This window comes from Amphiprion ocellaris, chromosome 24 (genome assembly GCF_022539595.1).
Source record: "Amphiprion ocellaris isolate individual 3 ecotype Okinawa chromosome 24, ASM2253959v1, whole genome shotgun sequence".
Lineage (NCBI taxonomy): Eukaryota > Metazoa > Chordata > Actinopteri > Pomacentridae > Amphiprion > Amphiprion ocellaris.
The window spans coordinates 7,111,896-7,138,774 of NC_072789.1; the positions used below are offsets into that span (position 1 = coordinate 7,111,896).

Consider the following 26,879-nt stretch of genomic DNA (forward strand, 5'->3'; position numbering starts at 1 on the left):
GCAACTGGATTTATTTTGTCTTGGCCTTTAAAGATTAGTCCTATTGACTTCAGGCCGGCATTCAATCTCAGCCATCTGCTGGGGAATCAGGGAGCATTTGCCAGTAAGTGCTGTTTATTCCTACCACCTAATGGGGATCTATGCATCAGAAAGACTGTTAGACAACCTCTTCTCCCCACTGACATCTTGATAAGTGGAAAATTGGGCCTGGAAATGGAGCTGGAGAAGGTTTACGGAGTCTCTCCACCCTGCATAATTGCAGCCTCGAAGCTGGCTGTAATTAATCTTTGAGAAAACTTGTCAAATTATTAATAGGGCCCTTAAGTGATGGCCCTGAAAGGAGGCCACTGTTCGGAGACGGAGGAGAGGGAGCGAGCGCCTTTGGAGGGGCTGTTTACTGTGAAAATATGAAGAGGTCGCTCTCCAGGAGTTCCACGACTCCACGTGTCAAGGCTCTCCACACATGAAGGAGTTAAAGAGAATGTAGGTCTCTCCGGAAACCAGAGAGCTCACACTGAAAACTTGAAATGTCATCAGGTATAAAGTGAGCTGCTCAGTAGACACTAAATGGAAGGCCGAGTTTCGTCAACACATGAAGCCATCTATGGTTTTTTGGAGATGTTGCTACTCAGATGTACATAGGAATTCTTCACATCTGTGTTTTCCAGCACATAGGCTACACTCTTTACCCTCTGTGCCTCTCACCCCACCCCCTGCTCTTGGTGAACACAACGACTATTGTGTTCACCAGCTGGCCACCTCTCTCCATCCCATTCTCACTTTTGTATCTTCACAAGCCTTGCTATGTTGCTGCATCCAGTAAAGATAACTCTATTCATAGATAATTCTTTTTTTTTTTTTTGCACAGTGATCTATGTGGACCACATGGTGAACTGACTGACCTGAAATATGACCGTGACATATGCCGTTCTGTTTCATTGAAGTCAAACCATCCATACAGGTTAGAAGCATTCATTCTCATGAAAATAAAGCAGAGACTGGGGGTGATCACGCTACTGTTGACTAGAGTTAGCTGATAATATAATTCTACAGTCAGTTTCACACTTTATTGTTTGGCAGTATAGAAAGCTAATTACATGCATGAGCACAGTTGACTAGTTCTTCTGTTTTCATAAAGAAACTAAACAGAAGCTGCATGCTGAAACACAATTACATTTTATGTAATGCAGAAGGCCCTAATGATAATTGCTAATCCTCAGGGCAAAATGGGTTTTAATTTTCCCATTTGTATGAAGTAAAGTCACAGTTTGAGTTTCTAGGCTACAATTGGTGGATTTTTTGTGGATTCTTGGTGATGGTCTTTGTCTTTTTCAGTCAATCTGCTAAGGAGACATAAAATGGACATTTATTGATATGATGAGGATTTTAGATTAGTGGCTGAAATCTTCCTCTTCCTGCCTGTGTAATGTGAGTCCTGCAAAGCAATGATCAGTTGTGTTGCTGGTATATTATTCCTCAACTGGCCGACCAGGTGGCATCCGCAGTATAATGTCAATATTTGCTGACGTTGAGCTTGTGCCGGCGCATGCATGTGTGTTCAAGTGGTGTTCCAGAAACACGGTGCTGCTTGTGGGAACAGGGGATAAATGATGCAGAAGTCAAACAACATTTTTTGACAAAATATTCTGGGGCTGACTGCTGTCTTGAAGCAGTGAGATGTGACATTGGGTTAGGTTAGTCGGGTTCGCATTGTTAGCTGCTGAAGGTGGATTTTGTTGCACGTAGACTTTGTAAAAACCCATCAGCAGATCTCAACCCTCGTGAACTTTAGGACCCAAACACACATCACCTACTGTGTTAATGCTCTGCTAGCTACCAGGACCTACAAGCTAGTGATCAATATGGTTAAGAGCAGGGTTAACAAGTAACTTCAGATTGTGTTTGATTAGATTAATGCACAACTTTAAAGAGCGCATATGTATTTTGGGGTTTTATCTTTACTAGTAGTGTTTTATAGATGCTTTTTGTGTATGTTAAAGGTCTGCAAAATTAAATAGTCCATGCCAAGAGAGGTATCCTCACCTACAGAACATACTGCTCCTCACCTGCCTGAAATGCCACATTTGTAGTCCAGGCTTCTCCTCTGTTACTTATCAACGTCATTAAGCAAAGAAATAGTAGCTTCCTCACAGTCAACCAAGTTGGTTTTCATTTTAGAGCTGCTTCTGCTTACTCTAAAATGTCTCAGCCATGAGCCAAGCATACCAAATGTTCTGTTGTTGGGTGCAAGAGACTTAATGCACTCGCAGCGTCTGTGGAATTGAAGATTCAGTGGATTTCTGTTATTTTTGATGGTAATGTCCTTACTATGACATTGTGCAGATAAAGTGGCTAACGTTACCATTAGCTTTGATCATGTGGCCACAGATCAGAGGGCTGTGACTCTGAGAGGCATTCAAAGATGGTGGAAAGTTTCGGAGTTATGTAAAGAAGGACTGTGTGAGTAACTGTTTTGGTACATTCTTAGTGAAATAAATCATCTTTGTGGTATTGTCAGCTGAAAAAACGAAAGACACTTTATGAGAACATGTAAGATTTAAATTCATTTGAGAATATGCGACATTTAAAGCATGTATACAGTCTAGTACAACCCAAAAATAAAATCATTAACCTGTAAATGTGCGTAATATTGGTATAAATGTACTTTACTGACATGTATTCGCCATGTAAGTAGCGATAACATGACTCAGCATTTGAGCTTTCACTGTGTCCAAAGGCGTACTGGTCACATGCTTTTTTAGTCACTTTTTAAACCTATTTTGAGCATGAATCGCCACACAGGACAATACAAAAAGTTTACACAATTCCAGGAAAGGATTCAAGTAAACTTTCTTTTTCCTGCCTCTGCAGTACTCCCACCCATAAAGAACTACCCCACACTTTGATTATACAATGTCTGCTCAAAGACTTAGGAGAGCTCTTCATATCCCATTGATACATTCTTTGGGTTAACCTGTAGGCCACATTGAAAGTGGCGCATAATTCCTCCCAGGTTTCACGTTTGTGTGAAAACAAATCCCTGAGTGTGTGCATGTGGTGTGTACATGCAGCCTTGTGAAATGTCACAGATCCACATTTGACATTTGACAACAGACAGGTATGTGTCCTGGAAGCCGTCCCAAACCCATTCTTCCTGTGCGTACGAAAGACGCCTCAAGGCCCTGCTGTTTGCAAGCGACTCCTCAATGAAGGAGGCGTGTGTGTACATGTGAACGCCGAAAGCAGAACACACAGCTATTCTGTTCTTCCGCAACACCGTGTTTCATGCCCACTTGAAAGCCGCAGTGCCTTGTGCCTTGTGCCAGATTACATATTTCCTCACCTACTGCCACAGGGTTAAGAAGCTTTGCTCTTGTGTGGGTGACTGCTGTTGTGAGTCAACGCAGGGTTAAGTACTGTAAATGTAACACATACACACAAAAGAACTGGCTGTTGAAGCTGGTTATTTTCACCATAAACCCTCTGCGTCTTTAAAATAAATAAATAATGATTAGGATCATGCTTTAAGAGATTATTTAGTTGTTTAAGTTCAATATTTAAAAGTAAAAACACTCCACCTGCCAAGGAAAGCTGACACAACTAACTGAAAGCTACCATATGGACCTTTTTCTTTTCTTCAAACTAACTTTACTATTCATTAGTGAGAAAATTTTGCTATTTGGTGTGTCAGCTCTATTCAGATTGGATAACCAGATAATTTCAAGAGTTAACATCTGCGAAGTTTCTAATTAAGACAAATTCTTATGTTTTGTGTGGATTAGACTGAAAAATGAGCCTCTAGACATGAGTAGAATTGAGAAAAGCTGCCAATTCCATTGCATTTTCTCTCCAAAAACTCTCAGACGTGTCTCATAGCATAATTGTTTTTATTACATGCTCGACAAGTTAAAGCTCAATCATAAAACTATCTCTATGTGGAAAGTTAATGTTGTAAAGTCCAAAGTTTGTGGTCTGGTAACGCTGATGCACTGACGCTTGTTAAACTTCTCTAATCAGATCACTGATTCAGTGGTTATCTGTGTTTAGATGCGGTTTATTTCCATCATAATTGTGACAGAACAGCTATCAGGCCACAAACATTTTCTTTCCACTACGTCACAGTTAACAGCAAAAATTTCCACTGTGTATCTCCACATAACACACACAACTTTTAGAATAAACAAGCAAGAAATCAAGGCATGTTAGTGTCTGCTTTCTATTTCCTCGTTTCCATCTGTATGCGCTAAGCTAAGCTGAGCAAATGATGGTGCTACCACCATGCTTATGTCAATAATGGGATTAATCACATAAAACTATTCAATGTAGCTCCATGTAAGGACAAAATAATTCATATTCTTTTTGGCTAAGGTAAGCTTTTGGCTATCAGCAGAGCACCCACACACCGGAAAGCTGCTGGGTGAGTGTGGTGAACTAGATACAGGCTTTACCACACGCCCTCGCACACACTCGGCAGTAGCCAGGCAGCCGAGGCCTTCAGATATGCTGCTGACAGAGATTGTCAGCACACTTCTCCGGCCGCCTTTCTCTCTCTGCATGTGACAGACTTTACTTTGGGATCGGGCTGGGCCCTGACGAGGCTCCACCTGGTTAGAACGAAGGCGAGAGGCATTCAGATGGAGCGGCGGAGAGCAAGAAAGGATGAAGAGAATGAGTTCAGAGGGAGGAGAGGGCCTCATAAAGGGAAACATTTGCAAACCGGAAGGGAGTTATGTAAATGGGTTAGTCATTAAGGCCTTCTAAAAGAGAGGAGGCCAGATTGGGGCCAGGGGCAGGCGAGTAGGGAACATAAACCCATTATGTGAATAGGCTTCTCTGTTCAACGTAAGCTCCTCTTTCTTTTTTTTTAAGATCAGATTTTGTTTTCAGCATACAGTTTTCACTCTGTAAGTCTGATATCAGAATACTCGAAATATCTCTGAAAGGGTTCAATCTGTCATTATTTCCTGCTGCAGTGAAGCTTTTACTTGACACATCTTTTCAGAGTAGCTTCCCCCCGTGGACGCTTGATTATTATTCAAAGTGTAATTCTGTGTTACTGTGGTTTCTGGCTGCGTCGATGCTGCAGGCCTTCAGTTAATTCAGAAAAACCTATGCAGAAGAGCTGTTTAAAAATCATCATTTACATCTCTAAGGGAAGAAAATGAACAGCAATGTTGAATAGCACTTGCCTATTTCTGTGAAAATAACTAAATTGAAGCATCTTTTAAGCACAGGATTTTGGCTTTCTTTCTCCATATTAACAATGCCCTAGGTGTATTATGCATGATTAATTATTTATTGTTCCTTCACACCAAATTCATAATTGGTAATGAATATTATAGTATCATTTGTGACTGAGCAAAAGACAATTTGATCTGACTTGTTTGAAAAAGCTTTTGGGCTCTAGGGAGAGGTATCATCTGAAAAGAAACATTTTGTTTCCCATGAATAATTACATATTGGTCTGGTCTTTTTCTCTTTCCATGGAAAGAGGAAATCTCTTTCTCTTGAAATGACATGAACAAAATGTAAAAGTTTGCCAGAATCACTGCTAATGTTGACAAGCGTTTAGCTACTATCTAGCAATATTTGTAACTTTCCAAGACAGTCAACAGTCATGCTAACTTTCATGTATTTTAAATTTACAAAACAGCTGGCAGTCACACCTCCTGAATGTGTTTGTAACTTTGTGAAAGCTTCGGCAATCACGCCTACTTAACACATGATAACTTTTCGAAACGATCAGCTATTACGCCTACTTTCAATATTCATAATTTTATGGAACATTCAGCAATCATGCCTACTTATTGTATTTGTAAGTTCACACTACTAACGCCAATGAAACAAATGTGTAACTTTCAGAAACAGTTAGCAATCAGGCCTACTTAATGTATTTTTAACTTTGTGAAGACTCCGGCAATCACTCCTACTTCAGTTTTTAGTAATTTTCCGAAACAGTCTTCAGCCACACTACAGCATGTATCTTAAATTACTGAAACAGGCAGAAAAAATACTTAGTTAATGTCTTTTATTTGTTTGCAATTGCTTTGTCTGTACAGTTATAAACACACACACACCGAAAATCATCACAAATCGCTTATTTATGATTGAAAGTAAAGCTTAAGCATCGCAGCCCTAAAAAAGAAAAACATCTGTCATACATGAGGTTTCGTAGAATTACAAGCTGCTGTCATAGAGTAAGTTCTGGCAGCTGTAGCTCACATAGCTCACAGAGAGACACCGAGGGGGAACAACATCCTGTGTCTAATGTGGCACCTATCAAAACCCGTGTATAATTTACACAGGAAGTGAAGAGCAACACCTGAGCCCCAACTGTCAGGAGGCAGGAGACAGCTTGTAGCTTCAAGGACTTCACAGCTCAGAGAAAAATGTGCTCTGGCTTACACTTCTCGCAGCAAGGACAGCGCTCATGTCTCGTCTTGGTTTTGAGTAAGGTCATTTTTTTGAAACTCATTTTTCCCCTGAACAAAACAGTGAATGTTTACAGGTGGAAAAAAAGATATGCAACACATTACTGGGCTTCATTTTAGTAAATCTGCCACAAGATGTCACTGTTTTCAATGACTCTGAAGTTCAGAGTGCAATGATGGGAATCTAGTTCCCTGAATGTTTTCCCTATAAATACAGGATGCACCAGGAGCTCACAAAAACTTACTGCAAGGCTCTTACTTGCTGGCTTCTGTAGGTGGTGAGAGTGTGTGTAGATGGTGCCTCCTTGTGGTGAAAGAGGAAACGTCAAACCCCCTCCCCCCATTAGTCAGCATCTCTTATGCTGTTTCATAGGCTTCAGAGAACATAACAGTGCTCTGATAGTGACATCTAGCTCAGAATTTGTTCATTTAACATACTTTTTAAATTAACAATTCACATCTGTAGAAAATATAATGGATCATTTGAGAGAATACTCTTCAGAGAATGTTTTATTGCTTGAAAAGCAACGCGTTGGCGTTGTGTGGCTCTAGAGGTCTGTGGGTCAATGCACCACTTTGATAAACACTGAAACACATCAATACATCTGTTATATAGCTCGGTTTTTTATGCATGTAAAAGGTCTGCAAACTTACAAAGCTCAAAATGGAAAGCTAAGGAAATGGTTTTCTTCCATAGAAAACACTTCTCCTTAGCAGCACGAAAAACCTAGTTTCAAAGCTAGGCTTTTCTTTTACTGTGAATCTACGTCACTATGTAACATATTTTCATAATGCCTAACTAATACCAGGATTGGCACACTCTCAAACAATAAACAAGCAACTGTCTTGCTATTATTTCCATGCTAGAGCCATTTGTGCTGGGGGTACGGTCTTGTCCTCAAAGGTACGATGTCGTTGACTTGATTTCGTCGGGCAACCTGGCTAGTCAGAGCAGGTTGAGCTCTTCTAAAAGGGAGCTAAAATGATAGCAACTAAAATGAAGAGTCTAAGAAAATGAAAAACTTGCTGCAGTATGAGGAAAAAATATGTTTTGTGAACAATAAGCCACGTGAACATTATGTAGTAGAACCCAAAATCAGAAATGTTGAACCCAGTGGATGAATCCTGATGATGTTGGTGACTGAATGACAGTCAGCTGGTCAAAGCTGTGACTTATGAAGAAAAATATCTATAAAATGGATTGGTCCAAGCTTTGATGTTCCAGATGATATATCATAATGCAACTCAGTCATTATCTGATTTTTCCTCTGGTTTTCTGCTAAAATGCCTCAATGACTGTGAATGCAGCAAAAGTTGGTACAGACGTTCATGTTGACGAAGATGAACTTTTGAAAAACTTTATCAGAGTTTCTTTTTTTCCAAAGTCTTTTCACCTAGCAGCATTCATAGGGCAAACTTGCTGTACTTTGATGTATGATCAAAGTGTCTGGTGCTAATTAGTAACTGTTAGCAAGCTTGCATGCTAAAATAAGATGATGACCGTGGTAACTGTTCCTACCTAACAGCATGATAATGTGGGAACTTAAGAATTTAGCTCATTTTGCTTAGTGCAGCCTCACAGAGATACCACTGTTGTAGACTTGTATTTACACATATAACCAGCTATTCTCCTTAAAATATTAGGAAATACTGACACCATTTTGATCAGAAATGGAGAATATTGCCTCAGGGCTTGAGTTATGGTGAAGACAAAGGGGAAAATGGATGATACCTGTTTAACACTCTACTAAAGCTCCACATTTGACAAAGATTACATGTGAAGAAAGACCAAAACCTGCTGCTTCGTAGTTTGAGAGCAGATCAGATCATCAGTTTGGGCTGCAACCTAAATGTTACAGTGAGCAGAGTTTGTCTAGCTTGATGTGATCTCAAGCTGACAGTGAACCACTTAATGATCTACAGATATTTCTGCCTCCTGACCAGTGGTGTCTTCTCACATAAAACCAAGCTTTTAGATGTTAACACGGGCGGCAGTGTAAGGAGAAAGAGCCTAGTTAATAGCCTGAGGCACTGGGGTGTGAGAACACATTGATCTCGCAGAGAGCGAAAAGTACTTCCAGAGCAGTCCTAAAGAGCCTCTGGCTTATATTTATCAAGCCTCTTCAAGTGGGACCGCTGAACTCGGATCAGTGGTTGGGTCACACCGCCATTTTAACTTCAATAAAACTACAACAGTAAAATGGGTCACAAATCATATATAGTATAGTTGACTTTTTGAGAAAGTAGACCATAAAAATAAGATATCTCAACATCAATGAAACAGAAGCTATTTCATAAAATGAAAAATCAATACTGTAGAATATTTTAGATTTTGTAGATAATAAAGATGTTGCTCATCAATGACACAACTTTAATGGCCCTGCACCCCCATACTTCAACAGTGATAGTGGTGCATTGAGGATACGGTTGTGGAGACCTTAGCCTCCAACTCAGGGAGTTTCCAATTAAATATAAATATATCTAATGAAAAGAGAAAACTCACCTTTTATCTCAGCTGAAAAGATGGTCTTTTTTTCCTGGTAAGAGAGAGGCCAGACATGACCCGTGAGTGTCCTTAAGTGTAATGAATTGTGATAAAAAGGTAACAGATATGCAATGATGTTAACAGAAACTCATAAAGGAGGATGTTTGAATTGGAATGAATTTTTCAAGCAGGACAGCAGATTATTAGAAGAAATCTTTGGCTCCATCTAGTGGATGTACTGAAAACAAGCACTTACTGCTTGTCTGACTACAAATAGAAATGCAATTAAAGACACTGAGGCTCACAATGACTAAAAAACTCCATACTAAAGGATGACTGTTCGAGATTTAAGCTGCTTCAATGTATATTTTTAAATTACTCATGGATGAATTTTAATTTTTTGAAATGATGAACCCAAGATAATTAACAAGTCTGCAGTTTCAGCTAATTGTTTTGATCTTCTGGCCTGCAAATTCACTCTTTTGGTTGACCACTTGCATGCAGTTTCCAGCAGCTGTTTTCAGAAACAAAATCTCTTGCAAATTCATGTTACTGTACACTACCAAACAGTACTGAAATAATTAATAGTGAAACATGCACTGTATGTATCATTCTTTTTAAGATTTGGGGCAGTTTATACAGTAAAACCAGGTGATGGACTTAAAATGTACAACATAATTCAACAGTAGATCAAATCTGCATTAGATTGAGTAATATCAGAAGATGTAGCCACCACAGGCTGAAGTTCAATGACTAGGAGGTTTTTGGTAATCCAAAAAAAGGATGTTACAACATGGTCAAACTTGCATAAAACATTTGAAATGTGTGAAACTTCGTAAGATAGAAGTGACCCTTACTCTGCGTAGTTTCCAATATTTTGGAGATCTGTTTTTGGTCTCTATAAGCACTAGTAATAATAGATTCTTATACAACTTTGGAGACAATTTGACAACAATGCTAAGAATCTACAACCATGCTAGCAAGTCAGTTAGCAGTTTGAGCTAAATTCCGTTATAGGTTTGCTAACATGCTCACAATGCTAAAATGCTAATGTTAGCAGATTTGTCTTCACCATTGTAATTTAGCCCATCAGCATGCAACAGATAAAAGTACAAAAGAGGTTGATGGAAAGACATTAGTTCTGTAGGTATTAAAAGAGGAAACAGAGTCGCCACCAGCAGGAACATGTGCATCACATTTCATGGCAAATTATTCGAGTTGTTGAGATATTTCAGTCTAGACGAAACCAGATGATGGCTGACAAGCTGACGCTGCCAGGCCAGAACCCATACTACTTATGTATGCATTTTCTCCATTACAAATCTGTGAGTAATTGTATGAATGTAATTATTCCATGCTGTCTATGTGGTACTGAAGCATTACTGACAGAAGGTATTTGCAGCTGCACTTCTCCATCTACAGTCCCGTGAAACAAATAAGCATATTTTATTGAAATAGTTTTTGACGTATCTGACGTATCTGACGTCTCTGAAATGGTTCCAACAAAGGTGATATTCTTGAATGCTACAAGGAAAATTCTTCTTCTGTGACCCTACAAGCTTGGTTCGCCTCCTTTAGCTTAACTTCTTGTAGATGTTTTGCATAATTGTTCATTCCACAACCCTCTATTTGTCCTAGCCATTCTTTGGTGGATCTGCAACTATGCTTTGGATAATTATGCTGTTGAAAGGTCCTACATTTAGAAAGATGACCTCACATTACCTACAAGCACTCAGATATGAAGTAGAATTCAAAGTTGAATCAACGTTGTACGCAAGTAGCCCTGTCTCTAAAGCAGCAAAACAGGCCCAAGCCATAGCATTTCCACCACTGTGCTTCACAGTTGGTGTGAGGTCCTCCTCCTGAGAATCACCTCTGTCATTTACCATCCATCTCAGTCTATGGTCTTCTCTGCATCTCCAGACACCACCGTGTGTGGTCCGTCACCGCGGGCAACTGTGTACAAGTGGTGCGTGCCCATGAGGCAGGTGTCACCGGTCTGTCCCTCCATGCTACCTCCATGCATCTTTGATCCTTGTAAACAAGACTGCGATTACTGTGGTGTGTTTACATCATCTGTCTAAAGCATAGTCTTCCAAAATGCCCATTTTTTTTTGTGAAAATGTAAATGTGCTCTCATGTTCTTTGGGAGCTTCTTCCTCGCCAGCCTCCCATGCAGGTTAAATGTACACAATTTCTATGTGATTGTAGACACGGCACTTCGATGAAACTCCGGGGTTCTTGAAGACTTCTTTTTGCATCACACTCTGTTCTTGGGCTGACTTTGTTGGGCCAGAAAGTCCTGAAAATATATCCCACTTGGAGATATTCCTAGTGCACATGCTCAGAAGTAGTGCTCATGATTCCCTGCATAAGCATAGAACAGAGTCCCCCCATTAAAACTCCAAACAGACTATAAAGTCCTGCAGTACTGACAGCTCTGTGCTTGTAGTGTTTGCAACTGTTGGAATAAAATAAACCAATTTGGAAATGTGCTCCTTTGGCTCTGATACAGCCACCTCTCCATCCATAGTCAGCACTTTGCAAACAGATTGCTTACAAGTAATAGCCTATCAGCACTGCAGGATATATGTTTAAAAGCTCTCTTTTAATCACTGGAGTGTGTGCTCTTTTAAATTTGACGTGAGGAATTTCATTTTTTAGGTATACAAATGCATATCAGTTTTAAATATTGGTACTGACTCTGACAAAAACCTGCATATCTTAACTACTAGTTCAAATGTGTTGAAAAGGTCATCATTTACCGTAGGATGCACTTCCCATTCTTTCATTCCGGGTAAACTTTCTTTGCCCTTAATGGCAAAATGTGTGCTTGTATGCCATAAAAATGAAAAACAAAGGCTCACTTCAAATAGAAACTGTTGGAAAACTACATTTTCAGGTAATTTCTTCTTCATTAAATGAAATATAGTGAAGGCCCGGGGAGATAATGCAACACAGAATTGCAAATGAAAGGTGGTTGAAAGACAGTTTGGCTCTGAGGGTATAACAGTAGCAGCAGGGAAGGAGCCTGATGATTGACTGGATGATGTGGGCAGCGATGATTAAACCCACGATGCTCCATCATAAATACTAGCTGGATTGAGAGTTATAAAACAAATCAAATCTTTTTCATACATCTTTATTTATAACCCCACCCCCCCTCAAAAAAAAAAAAGTAATTTATGTTAACACAACAGTCTTAAATGTGTGCAAACAGAATCCAACATAAAATGTACGTGGCAGGCTGTTGAACTTTATTGGCATTTTTTGCAAGACATCGTCTGTCATTTGAATTCCAGTTACAATAAATGCATAGCAACTGCCTTAGAGGATGTTACAAGGAGTATTGTGGACAAAAAATACTTTGGCTGCCGTCTTGTTTTTTTTTTCTCCTCACTTATTTACAAAGAAAGAAAATGTATTTGTACTAGATTAATCCTAACATTACCCCACTCATTCTGGTGGATAAATCATGCAGCAGAGCTTTAATTCACCGAAAGATCTTGATATTGCTGAAAGAGGCTGTAGTTGGATATGACCAGTCAAAAAGATTTTAAAAAAGAATTTTGGCAATACTCAAGCTGTCACAGTTTAGGCTAAAAGCGATGAAAGAAGACACACAATAACAATATTATCATTTTGAAAAATAAAAAGTGCAAAAGGCAAATTATCCATTTGGGATGATTTAAGAATTCCAGTTGAAAAACTTGGATGGCTAAGATAACTTTTGTCTTTTTCTACCCCCACATCAAGTTTAGCAGATTCACAAATCATACTGTACAAGTTCTTCAAAGTGCAAATATCATGAATTGGCATAAGCTGGTATATACATTTCATTTTCTGGATGACAAAAATAATCAAAAAAGCATGTTTTTTTGTTGGGTTTTTTTTTTTTGCTTTTTTCTTTGTTTTGTTTACTTTGTCCAGTCAGGCTCCATTTTCATGACGCACAAGCCCATAGGCTTCTCATGCTCTATTCACACTGGACTGTAACCCCTGACTTAATCACCGTCATACTCACCAGAAACCTCAGCATCTGCTCATATTGTTCTTATGATAATAATAATAATTAATAATAATAATAGGATCTATGTCACATCACCGAAACTCCATTTCACTCCATGAAAAGAAAAGGGAAGAAGTTTTTTTGTAACTTAATCTAATCATAAAAGCTGAAATCCCAGAGAGAGATCCATGTGTTTGGGTTTGTCTACGTCATGCAGAACATGCAGAACCAGTCACCATTTCCTTGGTTTTATTGCGCTTTCCTCCGATTTTCTGGTAACTCAAATCATTTTGTTGGCAAATGTGTATAATCAGCACCTTGGCTTTTGTTTTAACAGCCACCTCATGTCACAACTGGATCTCAATCTGTGATTAACAAACTGTTCAACTACGTCTATTTCATTATCACAGGACATTACATCCACAATAATTGTAGGTCATTACAATTAAGTAAATTGCATAAGACTCTTGTACTCTGAGGAGTTTTTACTCAAGCCTGGCATGTTACTGCACCGTGTGTAAAATGCTTATTATGGATTCAAACTTCTACAGCACCGAAGCAGGAGATGCATATGAGACCTGCTTTTGGGCCACTTCATAGTGCTCTAGCTTGTGTGGCCTAAAAACAGTTTTATCTACAGGGCTTTCTCTAGTGAGCTCCTCACTAGCTTACAGATACTGTTTTGCCAGATGTATGTGGCAGTCAATGTTTTAGAGCTGAGTGAGTTGAGATGAACTTAGTGTACATTGTGAAATATGGTCAGAACAAATTATAAAGTTTTGGTTAAATGAAAAAAAAACCCCAACATTTCTTGTTTTTTTTTTTTTGTTTTTTTTTTAGCAGGTGTGTTGGAAACATTTTTTTTCTTCATTTTTCTTTGATTCAAACTGTGAAAATGGCAACAAGTGCAGTCGTTAATGTAGTCCTCCCCTTTTAAAAATGTCAGGACAGATAAAAATCCTTTCTGCATAGCATGGCAATTCGTATTAAAGGGCAAAGGAAGAAGAGGAAGGAAAAAAACAGGCAAAAACTGTTGGTGCGCATATGTCCATCTCTCAGACAAGCTGTTTCCTTTCCCTGATTTTTCTAAAAGCCTCTGGTTTGGCATTTCAAACATTTGTTCAAATGCTAAGAGATGATGATGTTTCAGTTGGTGCATTAAAGGCCAATGATCAGGGCTTAAGTTAACTGATTGACTGTCGCAAAAAAAAAAATTTAAAAATCATACCAAGCTGGTGTCTGTCCTTTGACATATTCTGAGCCACATCTTGTGACTGCAAACAAAAGATAGAGGCAAATTGAAAATGTGTTTGATTTAAAAACAATAATAGCATCAGGGTATGTGATATGTAAACTGATCTATCTTAAGTGCATTTACGTGCCCGTAAGATGAAAATCCATCCACCAATCTCACCTCTCTGCTGCTAATTTTCAGATTTCTTTGTAGAAGAGAGGCCAAGATGTGAATTCACGCTGTAAAACTGTAAAAATGCTACATCACAGATAATGTAAGACTTATTCAAAACAACCTGAACTTAAAGGAATGGCAAAACTAGTACTTCAAACTGTTTAAGATATAGTGTAATGTGCAAAAGGTCAAACAGAAATGTATGAAATTATAAATGAACTTGGTTGGAATACTTATTTCTACTTTGTCACTAATGTTGGAGACAAATGAGAAAAAGTTGGAGGGGAAATCTGAAGGCTCAGAAAAGGTCTCCAACTCCTACACAGTTTCTATTTTAAACTTCCAAACATTAGGTTTTTAAAAATTTCTTTGTAATACTGTTGTCACTGTTGACAGAGGACATGCAATGTCATTAAACAAGGTAACTTATAATGACCAAAGTATATATTTATGTTATATATAGCCTGCCTTGTGTGAGTGAAATAGTTTCATTGTGCTTAGTGTAACTCCCAAATTTTTCTCTGTTCATGTGTCTCAACAGCCTTCCTGCTCTTGAGACACATGACACGTAAGCTGGACTAGTGTTTGTTTCACACGATCCAGGAGACTGTGTGGAGCTTTGAATCAAAGGAAAATGAAAAACAACCGAAAAGAAAAAGCCAGGATAGAGATCTGATCATCAAAGACGCATTTTTCTGCTCGGCTCAGAAGTGGAGACTTCAGAGTGAGTCGCGTTATGCTTTTAATGAGACTGGTAACACTTTCTCCCTACTTCTTTCCTTCAGTCCTTCCCCGTCTCCTCTTTTCGCTGCAAGGCTCCTCAGTCAGGTCATTCGAGGGGGAGGGAAGGAACTTCACATTGAAAAGGAATGGCGATGGCATGGGAACCTGAGGGAAATGAGACCCATTTATTAGGGCAAGCGGCAATTAGCAGGCTGTCACTTCTTATTTGAAATTTGAAGGTGAAGAAAAACAAAATATTAAAAGTGTAATGACATGCTCAATCTCAAATTTTAAGAATTCTATGAGTGTATTGGAGAGTTGGATGTAATTTGTCAACTATACCTTTAGTAGAGGAAGAAGAGGCGTGTTCTATGGGAGGTGGCCATGTTCTCTGACATGTTGCGGACTTTAAGGTAGTTCACGAAACCCCTGAAGAACAGCAGGAGGCCTGTGGGAGGAGGATTATTTACTCACTTCACAACAGACACCTCCCTATTTGGGCTAAAGTGAACTGAGTCAGCAAAAACAGTTAAAGATTAACAACTGCAACATACTCACCGAGCAACAGGAAGATCCACCAGAGCCAGTACTGACCATTGAAGTAGCCGGTAAAGTAGTCAGAGAACTGGACATGAAGGAAAAGATGTTTGTGTTATCAGAGAGAAGCTTCTCTGAAGAGTTTTGACTCATACAGCACTGAGTTGAATTGATTCAATTATAAGATAACCCTGATTATAAGATGAGCCCACAGTTTTCCTCCTGTATGTGGATAAAAGAAAACTGATAGAGAAGTCCTCATCGTTGAAGCTTTCTCATTAGGTAGAAAGCAAATCACAAATCATACATATACATAGCATCTCTTACTCTGCCCTGTCAAACTCCTGGGAACACTCTTGAATGATGTTCTCAGATTGTCTTTCTATCTTTCAGAGCTTCTGATTATGACAGTCTGTGACACTGAGGACTGTTTGTTACATGCAGAGCTGCACATTTAATCAAATATTAACCACAAATGTGTTTTTGGCAAATTAAATTAACATGATCAACTGAGAAACTAACATTTATAATACGTGCCCTGCTCATACATGACGCTGCTAGTAGAAGACAGCCAAGGCAGATAATATGAACTGGTGACAACTGGAGTAAATCTGACATTAAAATACTTTATTTCACTGTTTTTAAAGTAATTTTTGTTATTCTTCTGTCTAAATTGCATGCACAGTGATAACTGAGTGGAGAGACTAGACGCTAAAAGCAACTAGTGGTGTTAGGGACCACTGGTAAAATGTAGTGTACTGATGAGCAGATGTTCAGCTAATGAGGAGTTTTGAGTGTAGTTTGATTCATTTTTGGCCTCAAGGAGATGCACTGAATTTGCGAGAAGAAGAACCTTTTTAAGTCTTATTTTGATGCCAAGTTTTGTACATTAGAAGGAATGTAGCACAGAGTAAAAGTGAAAGAAGTGCCAAGATTACATAAATGTGAAAATGTTTTTTGTCACTCAAATCTACCATTAATTGTGATCTCAACATTGATAAGAAGAATAATGATTAGGACTTTAGCCATAATTGTGCTGTCCCAGTAAGATGGTTTAGTTCTGGGTCTGACTTCAAGAGATGCTTTCAACGTGCTTTCACTCGCCAGAAGTTTATTTCGTCCTCAAAAGAAAAAAAAAACTCTTTACATAATAAGTCAAAAATTGTTCTCCACACAAAATACAGTTTCATGATCAAACTTTATGAGTTTGATACCAGTAAGAACAATATGGCCGCCAATTATTTATCGCTATATAATGTCTTTTATATCTAAATAAGTGGCAGAAAGTGGGTGGAAGGATAAACTAATGAAAAAATACCAATTTAAGTTAATGCATGTTGTTGTTAATACTATGAAGAAATTCTTAGCTACTGCAGTTTGTTGTTGACAGTGTTTGCAGTGTTACATCTCTAACGGTGCTGACTGCTTTTGTTTTGAGGTGTTTGAATATCTGCAGGAAATGTTTGACAGGTAATTTAACAAATGCAAACTTTGAATGCCTTTTAGCATTTTAAAACCCCTAGTGCAGACATTTTGTTAGGGCCAGCTTAACCCCCGCTCTTAAATACAATACTAACCTCACTCATTAACACATATGATGAAAATACATACCCTCACAATCAGAATCCACTTGATGAGAGAAAGGCCGAAGCCACAGATTGCTCCGTAGCGTCCTGCAATAGTGTTGGTCAGACAGAAGGACAGGCAGAACCCGATCCAGTTGAAGAGGAAGGCCACTAGAGGGACAAACATAAAGACAAATTATCATAATTTACTCAGGAACACTTCTGTAGTTCTTTATGTATCACAGAATTATTTTTAATATTCAAAATTAGCCAGAAAATAATAATCTGAATCACAGACTTGTTGTCAAACATGATCTCTCGGATTCTAGGTTAGAGTTTATTCAACGCTGTTATCAAAGATTCACATGTAGTGGAAGAGTGTGTCACAATCTTGTCAAAACAAACTGTGCCTCTGACCCTTTTCTGTTCGCAGTTGAGGGCTTTTTTCTTTGGTCAAATAATTAAAACATGAGACAGACTTACTGAAAAAGGCCAACATGAAGATTCCATCATTCCCAACTCGGAGCTGATCAGCATCACTGAAATCATCTCTTGGAGGGAATTCATCATCCTTATGTGGACACAAGAAATAAAAGTAAATACAGCTACTAAACAAAATCAACAGATGAGTTGCAGAACATGTTTGCCGTCAGTCACTCATTCATGAAAAATGCCAGGTCATGCCTGTATGTTGCCTCTAAGACTTTGAAACAGTGTGTTGTGTACAATAGCTGCTGTAAAGTAGTTTGTAGCTGCTCAACTTTTTTATGTACTTTAGCATGTAGGAGAGTTTTAATATGGGAAAAGCCAAAGCTGGCAAAACAAAGAGACCAGAACTAAAAGCCAACTGAAGCCTGAAAGCATTTGTTGTGGTCTGACATCAGAGAAGGGTGGAGTATTTTACATGTAAACATCTTCTGGCATGCTTTGACGTAAACCTCACCCAACTGGCATACAACTGAAGAATACAAACCAGACAATTAGCTGGCAAATGTGTCAGTGGCAGAATATTTAAAACATGCCCACAAAAGAGAGAAGAAAATATTAAGAGGAGATTCAGGAATCTATCTGTGATTACTGAATGTGTCTTCTTACCCGTGGCATCACCTCCACTGTGGATGCAGCCATGGCGGCTGCTTTGGCCTTCTCAGCTTCATCATATGTGGGCAGTGAGGTGGCGACGCTGTAGGGCGGAGGCACTGGGAAATCGCCTTGGAAACTAGTCTCTGTGGAAACAACCGAGAAGGATATAAAGAGGACTGGACGTCGTATCTAAGTAGAGTTAAGATAGTTGCCAATAATGTGGCGATGTCGTCATGGAAATCCGTAGGACTCATGGGTACAGACACTCCCAATAGCTGCCACAGACTTCCATGACATGACGTCTTGTTGCTGTTTTTGGAAGCAGGGAGCCACAAGAAGAAGAATTAGGAATAAGCAGAGGGAATTAAAAGTAATACCGGGTGCTGCAGCGGTTGCTCCCAGGTCAATGGATGCGTAGGGAGGTGGTGGTGCGTCCAGCTCCCCCTGAGTCCTTGAGCCCGATGCTTCGCCTGCTGTGGGATCAGGGGTCAGGCTGGCCTGGGCCTGGCTCTGGCCAGACGCACTGGCCTGGGCTGTGGCAGAAGTACACGGCTGCTGCTCACTTGTGGAGGCCTCCGAAGAATCGTCCTCATTGTGCAACTGGAGGAGAGGGGGTGGGGGGTGTTGTTTAGTGGAGTCGGCACAAGCAGATCAGCTGATCAGTCTGCTAAAAAGTGTGGCTGCTTAAAATGAAATGAAGTTACTATCATTAGGTGCATTTTATGGATGTCAGTATTGTATTGTCAGACATTTGCTGAATGTAGCAGCAACATCCAGTATTTATTACGTAACAAAATTTTTTTTTTTTTTTTAAAGTCAGCAACTTCAGTTTTATATTTTAAAGCTGAATGAGTGGGTTGACGTGGGCACATCTACAGAATATGATGATATTTTTCCCCTAGTATGTTACATATTATTTATAACTTTGTCTTAATTTCAGTTTCTCTGAGTGGAAAACTTTCAGTCACTATTTTTCATTTTTAAGTTGCAAAATATTGTGTTCCCTCTGCCTGAGCTCTGGCCTGGGCCTTGAGTTGGTAGTCTTCTCATGTATCCTTGCAATCATCTTCAGACCTTGTGCTTAATTAAACAGCCGTTTGTCACACTTGTACATTTATGACAACCCGAAACATTGGAAAATCACTTTAATAACAAACTACTCCTGTTCAATTTGTCTTATACACACACATTTTTAAAGTTACAGTGTCATAAAATCAAACTGTATTTTCAATTCCATTTTTGATATGTGATTTTTTTTTTTTTACAATATATTTATAGTGCCTTTATCTTCAGTAATTACCCCTCGATAGCAGTTTTTAGTAGTGGCAGGGTTCACCATTCCCGCCTTAGATTCATAGGACTTACATAACAGGGATGAGAATTTTCCGCGGATCCGCGGAATTCCGAGTTTTTTTTCCGCTGAAAGTATAGTTTTTGTGAATCGTGTAAATCCGTTGAGAAAATTGTAGGGGGGTACGCAAGCGGCCGGCCGGCCGACGCGTCGTGAGCCGAGGCTTGTGATGGCCGTCCGCCGTGATGGCCATCCCGCCGCCGACATCTTTCGGCAACGCGCATTGCAAAATCAGACAATCAGACATTTTCAGAGTTTTTTTCCATTTGTCATTCTCATCCCTGTTACATAAGCATGAGGGATTCACAAGCAGTGACGTGCATTTAATGCAGCACAATTTTATCTCAATGATAGCAGCTTCGTCTTAGAGTCATGTTACATTACTGCCAATGCAAACAGAACAATTCCTCAAGCATTTAACTGTCAAAACACGAGGGGGCTTTTATTGTTGAGATGCCACGGGAGATGCAGGGTTACAGTTTTATCCCAGCCAGTACGCAGTATGTGCAGGAGTAAAATTACTGGTAGTGTTTGTCTGCAGTGGAGAGTAGGAGCATTTGCCCTCAACAGAATGTTTGACACTGTACGCGCAGACATCGGTATGTCAACACAGGACGGTCTTTGGAAAAGTGATCTATATGTAAACAGTAAACGATGATCCTTGATACAGCTGAGAGTCATCTACACTCTGAAGTGGAATGATTTTTGTCAGAGCCAAGAGCCAAACACCTTCTGTAATTACAGCGGGGCGATGGGGACAGGGTGGCTACAGAATGGCTTGCAGGGAATCTAGAAGGGCAAAGTGAGGGAGTGATTCCTTCTCACTGCCTCTGTGACTAATATCAAAGTGCCCTTGAGAAAGTTAACTTTACCCAGACAGCTCCAGGCCAATTTTCTATCAAGAAAGCTGACATTGACCTTGTTAAAAAGTAACATTTTTGTTTTTTAATCCTGTAACAGGTGTAAGATTATGGTTTTATTATTTACCAACTTGCATCTCACTGTATCGACACTACGTCACCCAGTGTTGGCAGATTAAAGGAAAAAAAAAAACACAGACTAACTATGTGTCCCACTGCAGATATAAACTAAAAATCAACATAAGCTGTCTCAAGGTGGTTAAGCAAGTTCAGCTTGTTCACAGCCTTAAAGCAAATTCCTCAGCGGCACAGAAAAGGATAAGTGCCTGAGAGTTGTTAGCACACGGGCACAAAAATGGAAAACAAGATGTCAGATGAATCAGTGTACTGTTCTGCTGGCTTGTGTTGATACACAAAACATCACAACCATTCTGCCTTTAACTTTTTCCTACCTTCATTGAGCTGCAAGATACGAACAGGGTCTTAAGAGTATTTAGTAGCGTCTAAATACTGAAACCAATTATAGTTTTGCTTTTAAACTTGCGGTTTCCCCGAACTGTTTGTCAAATCTGATGAACTGCAATAACATTGTGTTTGAAAGGTTAAATCTTTCTTTTAAATAAATACATATTTTCCAATAAGTAACATCAATTATCTGACTGTGATCTAACACAACAGCCAGGGGAATCACCTTTTATGATAGCATCGGGATGACACTAAAAATGAATAAGTCACAGGTGACGTGTACCAGAGGAGTCATAATTATAGCGAAATTTGCTCGGCGACGCGCAGATAAACCTCTCCAAAAATCCCCCTTTAAACCTCCACCAGCCCAGGGTCGGCACACAAGGCACTGAGTGAATGAGGCTGACGACTGGCTCAGAATCAAGGACAAAGCATAACACACCCCCGCGCACAGGGGATTACATAAGATCTTAACAACGTAGCCACAAGCCTCCTCGTGTGTCCAAATATACCCAAAACTCATGCAGGCCTGCTCAGAAGCAGCAGTGCCTTGTACGTGCAGAAATCTGAGTATTATTGAGGAAAAAACCAATCACACTGAATGCAAAGCGTAGGCATAATGAGATGAAGATTGGTCTGACTGCAAACCACAACATCAGATAACTCCTCGGTTTGGGCTGAATGTGTTGACCTGTGCAGCCAGTATCTACATAATCCTTGAGAATCCCCTATACAGATCGACCTGTACTGTGCTGTTTTGTTTTTTTTTTTTTTGTTTATTTTGTTTTTAAAACTGCTGTGTTCTGCTTCTTTGTTCAGGGTTGAAAAGTGAGACACTGATTTGCTTTGGCTCATACTGAACCCTGCGGGATTATCAGTAATAAAACCCGAATCACAAGCGTCTGAGCACAAAGCAGACTTTATCTTGCGAGCCACTATTGTTACTTTACAAGCCTGTTATTTGTATCTGTCATAATACATTCAGAGCAGAAATAAACTGCACATTTTAATCAAAGTTAACACAAACACTAAGCCCATTCAGACGCTGGCAATGCGTTTAATATCCAATTTGTTTATAGCAACTATTGGTAGCACAAGTTTTCTACTGATTAACTCATGAAATAATTGTATAATTTCTGCCAAAATAAATATCAAGTTGTACTTTAGTTAAGTAGTTACTGTGTTATTAGGAACTTATTGTTAGGGTTATTGCCTTTTCAGACTTCATTTTAAGTTATAATTTGTTCTGTATATCTGTTAATACATATGTCTGTTATGTTTATCTCTTATAATACATTCATAACAGAACTAAACTGCGCATTTTAAGCTGGTTAACACAAACAGTTACCACATTCAGAGGCTGGCAATGTGTTTAACATATTAGCACAAGTTTTGTTCTGATTAACTCACTGAAGATTTGTCGAACTTTTTGCCAGGACAAATACCAAGTCTTATTTTACTGAAGTAAACTGTGTTATTATCAACTTATTATTACTGTCGTTGCCTTTAGGTCGCCATTTTGACGTGGGCGAAGTTATAATTTGACTTTTAAGAACTCCCTTACAACGCATTAGATATTAGCTAGTTAATTTCCCTGTTAACACCAGCTAACAGCTAAGCCAGTCAACACTTGTTTGTCAACAGCCGTGTAATTTAACCTGCTTTTACTGTTAGCATGTAAATTCAGCGAGGAAAGTGTGCTTTACGCGTGAAACACTGTTTAAAGGATGTTAACCTGAAAGGCCTACGTGACTAATGTTGGCTGACAAGCTAAAGTTAGCTGGCTGGCTAAAGGCTAGCTGCCAAAACAAACCAATTGGAAGGGAAATTTTAAGGTTTACAACAGAGGAACACATTCACAGGTGATTCATCAGGTTTCGATTTGCCGTTTAACACCCTTTAATGAAGTAGTGAAACATTTAGTGTTGTAATTTTTTGCTAGCCAGGCCTTGTTTCCTTAGACTGGCAGGCCGAGCTAGCAGACGCTGTTTTGGTCACTCACCACTTGGTATCGGCTCGCTGGGTCCATCCCGACGAGGTTCAGCTGGCAGGGAAGCCAGCCGAGGAGACAAAGGGGCGAATCTAAGTTGTGTTTAGTCCGATGTTTGTGTCCCGGACTGGAGACGGTTCTGTCAAACGAGGCAGAAAACACGTAGTCGGAGAAATGGCTGCAGTGTTCAGTTGACTCGCTGAGAAAGATTCAGTTTGTGGAGAGAAACGGAGAACAGCGGAACCAAAGTGCTGCTCACAGGCCTCACCTCCCATCAGACTCTTCAAAATCAAACTAATGCGGCACTTTATTAAATTTATGTATTTTGAATTTTCCAAGTTAAGAACAAATGAATTAGGCGTTAATAATAACCTAGACTAGTTTGGTAATAACGAATTAATTGGTCCTTTATAGTAATAGTAATAATAATAATAATAAGAGCAAGAACAACTACAATAACACATTAATAAAAGTGAAACAAACAAAAACACCTAAACTGAGGCTACAAGAAAGTATACAAAAATTACATCAATATTCTTTTTTAAAAAAGATTATTACAGAGGACAAAAACATTTAACAGGACACCGATAAGACATTATAAAAATCATCATTGTTATTTGTTTCTAAAAACAACAACAACAAAAAAATATTTAAAAGAGACAAAACTTGGAAAACAATACCATTATCATCAACATTGTTACTGTTGTCATGGTTATTCCCGCTTCACACAACAGTTTAGAGACTAAAACGTTTGAAATGAGAAAAAAAAGTTAAAATATTTATAAAGAAATTATAAAATATTGTATAAATATAGACCTGTCTAGGGTGTCCCCTGCCTTCGCCCGAGTCAGCTGGGATAGGCTCCAGCCCCCCCGCGACCCTAATGAGGATTAAGCGGTGTATAGATAATGGATGGATGGATGTATAAATATAAAGCAATATAATACTGTTGTTCAGGAGTGACTACTTACTACCTAGGAAGTAACTTTTTTGTTGTTGTTGTATGTTGTCTTTATAATAATAGGCGAGATACAAAAATACCAAAACATTAAAAAAAAATGTACAGCATTATAAAGGGCAGGCATTAGAAAAGACATGGTACAAATAAGTACAATTGTGAGATCATCTTCTTTTTATTATTATTAATATTAGTAGTAGTATTTACACCAGGTATTTATGAAGCAATCATGATAATTTTCATTTATTTTTATAGCATTTTTCAATACTGAAGTTAAAAGATGATTTACAAAAACATTGATAAGAGACTGAAAATAAACATTTAAAAAAGGAGACCATTTAAAAGAGGGCACCAGTAAACCTTTAGAAAAGACATTAAATATCATACACATGTCAAACACTACATTATCATTAGTAAACATCTTACAGTTATAATTATTATGGAGAAATCAATGAGTTAATATCAATGTAATATCACATTATTTGCTGCTTTATAATACAATAGTAATAATGAACTCCATTTCTGTAGCATCTTTCAAAACTGGAGTCTCAATGTGCTTTACAAAGAAGCAGTAACAATAAAACATTAAAAAGAGACTAAAACGTTGGAAAAGACAACAACACATTTAAAAGTGGCAACAATAAAGCATTAGAAAAGACTTGATTGATAAACTATAGTAGGAGGACAGAAGAGACAAGGAGGCAGTGAAATGACATGTGCGTTTCTTATTTCCCATTTAAAATCATCAAATACCTTAACCAGATACGTTTTACTACTTATGAATTATCAGCAAAATCTTCTTTGAGCATCAAAAACAATATACTGTATGACACTGAATCTGGTTTCCTAAAATAATCCTCGGCTTTTAATCCATGTTCCAATAAATAGAACAAGGACGTTTACTTTGAAGGCAACGTCTCCTTGTTTCCAAACGCAGTCTGACTCTGGCTGACTTGATGATCACGGATTTCCACAGATTGAGAAAGCCCGATGATGCAAATACACACAGAAAATAATGAATTACTGAAACCACTAGGTGGCGCCAAAACCCTCTTATATGAGCTCCTCCAGGTTTACATGACGCTTCAAGTCTATGATTCTGCTGCAGAAATATGCAGCATTTCAAAATCCCCTGAAGTGGTTTAATATTCCGAGCTTTCATTTTCTTGTTTAAATGTAAATTATTAAAGGAATCGACCAAGGTGAAGAGTTTCAGCTTGAGCAAAACTCCCAACTCAGAGCCATAATTCATGTTGTGAAACGCCGACCTTGAGTAGAACACGAGTGAACTCTGTATACATAGAATATACGGACAAGAAAATTCCACACGTGACAAAACAACCTCAACTCAAGGTTCACTCATGAGCTTTTAAGTACCCCTGAGGTTTGAAGCCAACAGCGGCATCCACAATGCACATTTTCTTTGGCAATCAAGTTATTCATAAGTTTCCATTGAAAACCTTGTGAACTTTATCATTGCAGCTTATAAGAGGTGAGATCTCTCCCATAAAAAACATGCAGGGCCCTGGGGCTCTTAAAAAACACCCCACTCCTGCAGAGAATAACCTCAGATAGATTTCATGGTCTCTGCTCTTGGCTGGTACTGTATTTGAGGGATTGCACTGTGCAATATCTGGCCAACATTAACAGCTCACTGTCAAAAAAACAGAAATAACATCGAGCTGTTTCACAATCACTTGTTTTGTAAAAGCAGTCGTGTTCTTGGGCAAGAGCAGGCTGCCCCAAAAGTTAAAATATATTTTCAAAAATGTATTTGTTGGCGTATATATAAGCAGAAGGTAGGCAGGTCTGTGTCTTTACCTCATTGTGAAGTTTACCTTGTCATGTGTTCTCGCCTCCGGGCTAATCCTGGATCAGCATTGCAGTGGATCAGAGCATAATAGGCTCTTGGTACCTTTATGAATGCGAGTACTGGGGTTTCAAGGATAAAGCACAAAGCGATTCAGAAACCATTACAGGTTAAAGAGAAATGTTGGGAGTTTTTAGAAGCCAGTCTGTGTATACATAAAACAGAAGAATCAAGGGACGTGTTGAAGGCTAATGCTCCTTTTGATGCATTGCTAATCGATTTTTGGGGTCTAAACTGCGAAGCATTTTGTGTATTTTTAACCAGATTGAGTTGTTCTGATGCGTTGCTGATAAATTCTCCCTCTAAAAAACTTTTCTACACTCCTATCTGCCCCATCTATCACATTAATACACTTACCATTCGTGCCATTTGCCAAGAGCCGGCTAAGGCCACCCTAAACAGAGCGAACAATGAATGCATGAGGTATTGATAAAAGGCTCTTCTTGAATTAAATGTTAATCCCATTCACTAAGAAGGGGATTACTGCAGTACATGTATCAGTTAAGCAGCTCATACTGAGAGGGAAGTGGATGGAGTGAGTGGAAGAGGTTAGAAAAAGATGTGCAAAAAAAAGAGACATGAGGTGAAAAACAAACAGTAACAGTATCCTTCATTGTAAAGTGTTTTTGCCCTGTGCCAGGCAGCGGGCATTAGCAGCATTAAGGATTAATGTGCAGTAGTGATAGATGAGTTCCTGCCTGCACCTCTCTAAAGCAGCAGACCTGCATGAGAGTAAAAATGAGTTGAAGTCATTTGCCCAGCTGCTGTGAGAACCCCCCTTTTAGAGCCAATAATGGCACTTTAGGACATCCATCACTGACACACACACACACACACACACACACACACACACACACACACACACACACACACACACACACACACACACACACACACACACACACACACACACACACACACCCACTCACGCACACTCGCCTACACACACCACACAATTGGAATGTTGTTACTTGGCAACATCATTTCAAGGTAAATAGGTGCTATAAAAAGGTGTTACATAAAGAAACAGTGGGTGTCTCTGTCAGATGCCGCATCTTTTCAGCAAGACAGACTCATTCTTATGCGGTGAAATCTTTGCTATTTGACTGGAGGTGAGTGTTTTGTTAGAGGCTGATGGAGTCGT

General features: G+C 39.0%; 1 protein-coding gene and 1 long non-coding RNA gene across 3 annotated transcripts in view; one reads left to right on the forward strand and one right to left on the reverse strand.

Annotated features, from left to right (window-relative positions):
- The window catches only part of LOC118469708 (uncharacterized), a 150,137-nt gene that overhangs the window by 104,986 nt on the left and 18,272 nt on the right, over positions 1–26,879 (forward strand). Inside the window, exon 1 of one of the 2 annotated variants that reach the window (XR_008600732.1) lies at positions 26,747–26,847. The exons of the other annotated variant lie outside the window; for it this stretch is intronic. This is a non-coding gene — a long non-coding RNA (uncharacterized LOC118469708). Of the gene's footprint in view, positions 1–26,746; positions 26,848–26,879 lie in introns of those variants that run through there. 2 annotated transcript variants of the gene reach the window in all.
- On the reverse strand, positions 12,153–23,157 carry ndfip2 (Nedd4 family interacting protein 2). Its single transcript, XM_023261601.3, has 8 exons — positions 22,920–23,157; positions 18,619–18,841; positions 18,254–18,384; positions 17,642–17,729; positions 17,205–17,329; positions 15,615–15,681; positions 15,399–15,504; positions 12,153–15,221 (listed from the first exon to the last, which is right to left on the reverse strand). Exons 1-7 carry the CDS (start codon positions 22,944–22,946, stop codon positions 15,401–15,403), a joined length of 765 nt encoding a protein of 254 aa, XP_023117369.1. The 5' UTR covers positions 22,947–23,157; the 3' UTR covers positions 12,153–15,221; positions 15,399–15,400.

Bases quoted from the DNA above. Each gene is read 5' to 3' on its own strand.
- ndfip2 (XM_023261601.3), bottom strand. From the start codon at position 22,946: ATGGACCCAGCGAGCCGATACCAAGTG. The intron at 18,385-18,618 runs GTATTACTTTTA...TTGTTTCCACAG, and splicing joins AGCAACCGCTGCAGCACCCG to AGACTAGTTTCCAAGGCGAT. The intron at 17,730-18,253 runs GTAAGAAGACAC...TGTCCACATAAG, and splicing joins CAGTGGAGGTGATGCCACGG to GATGATGAATTCCCTCCAAG.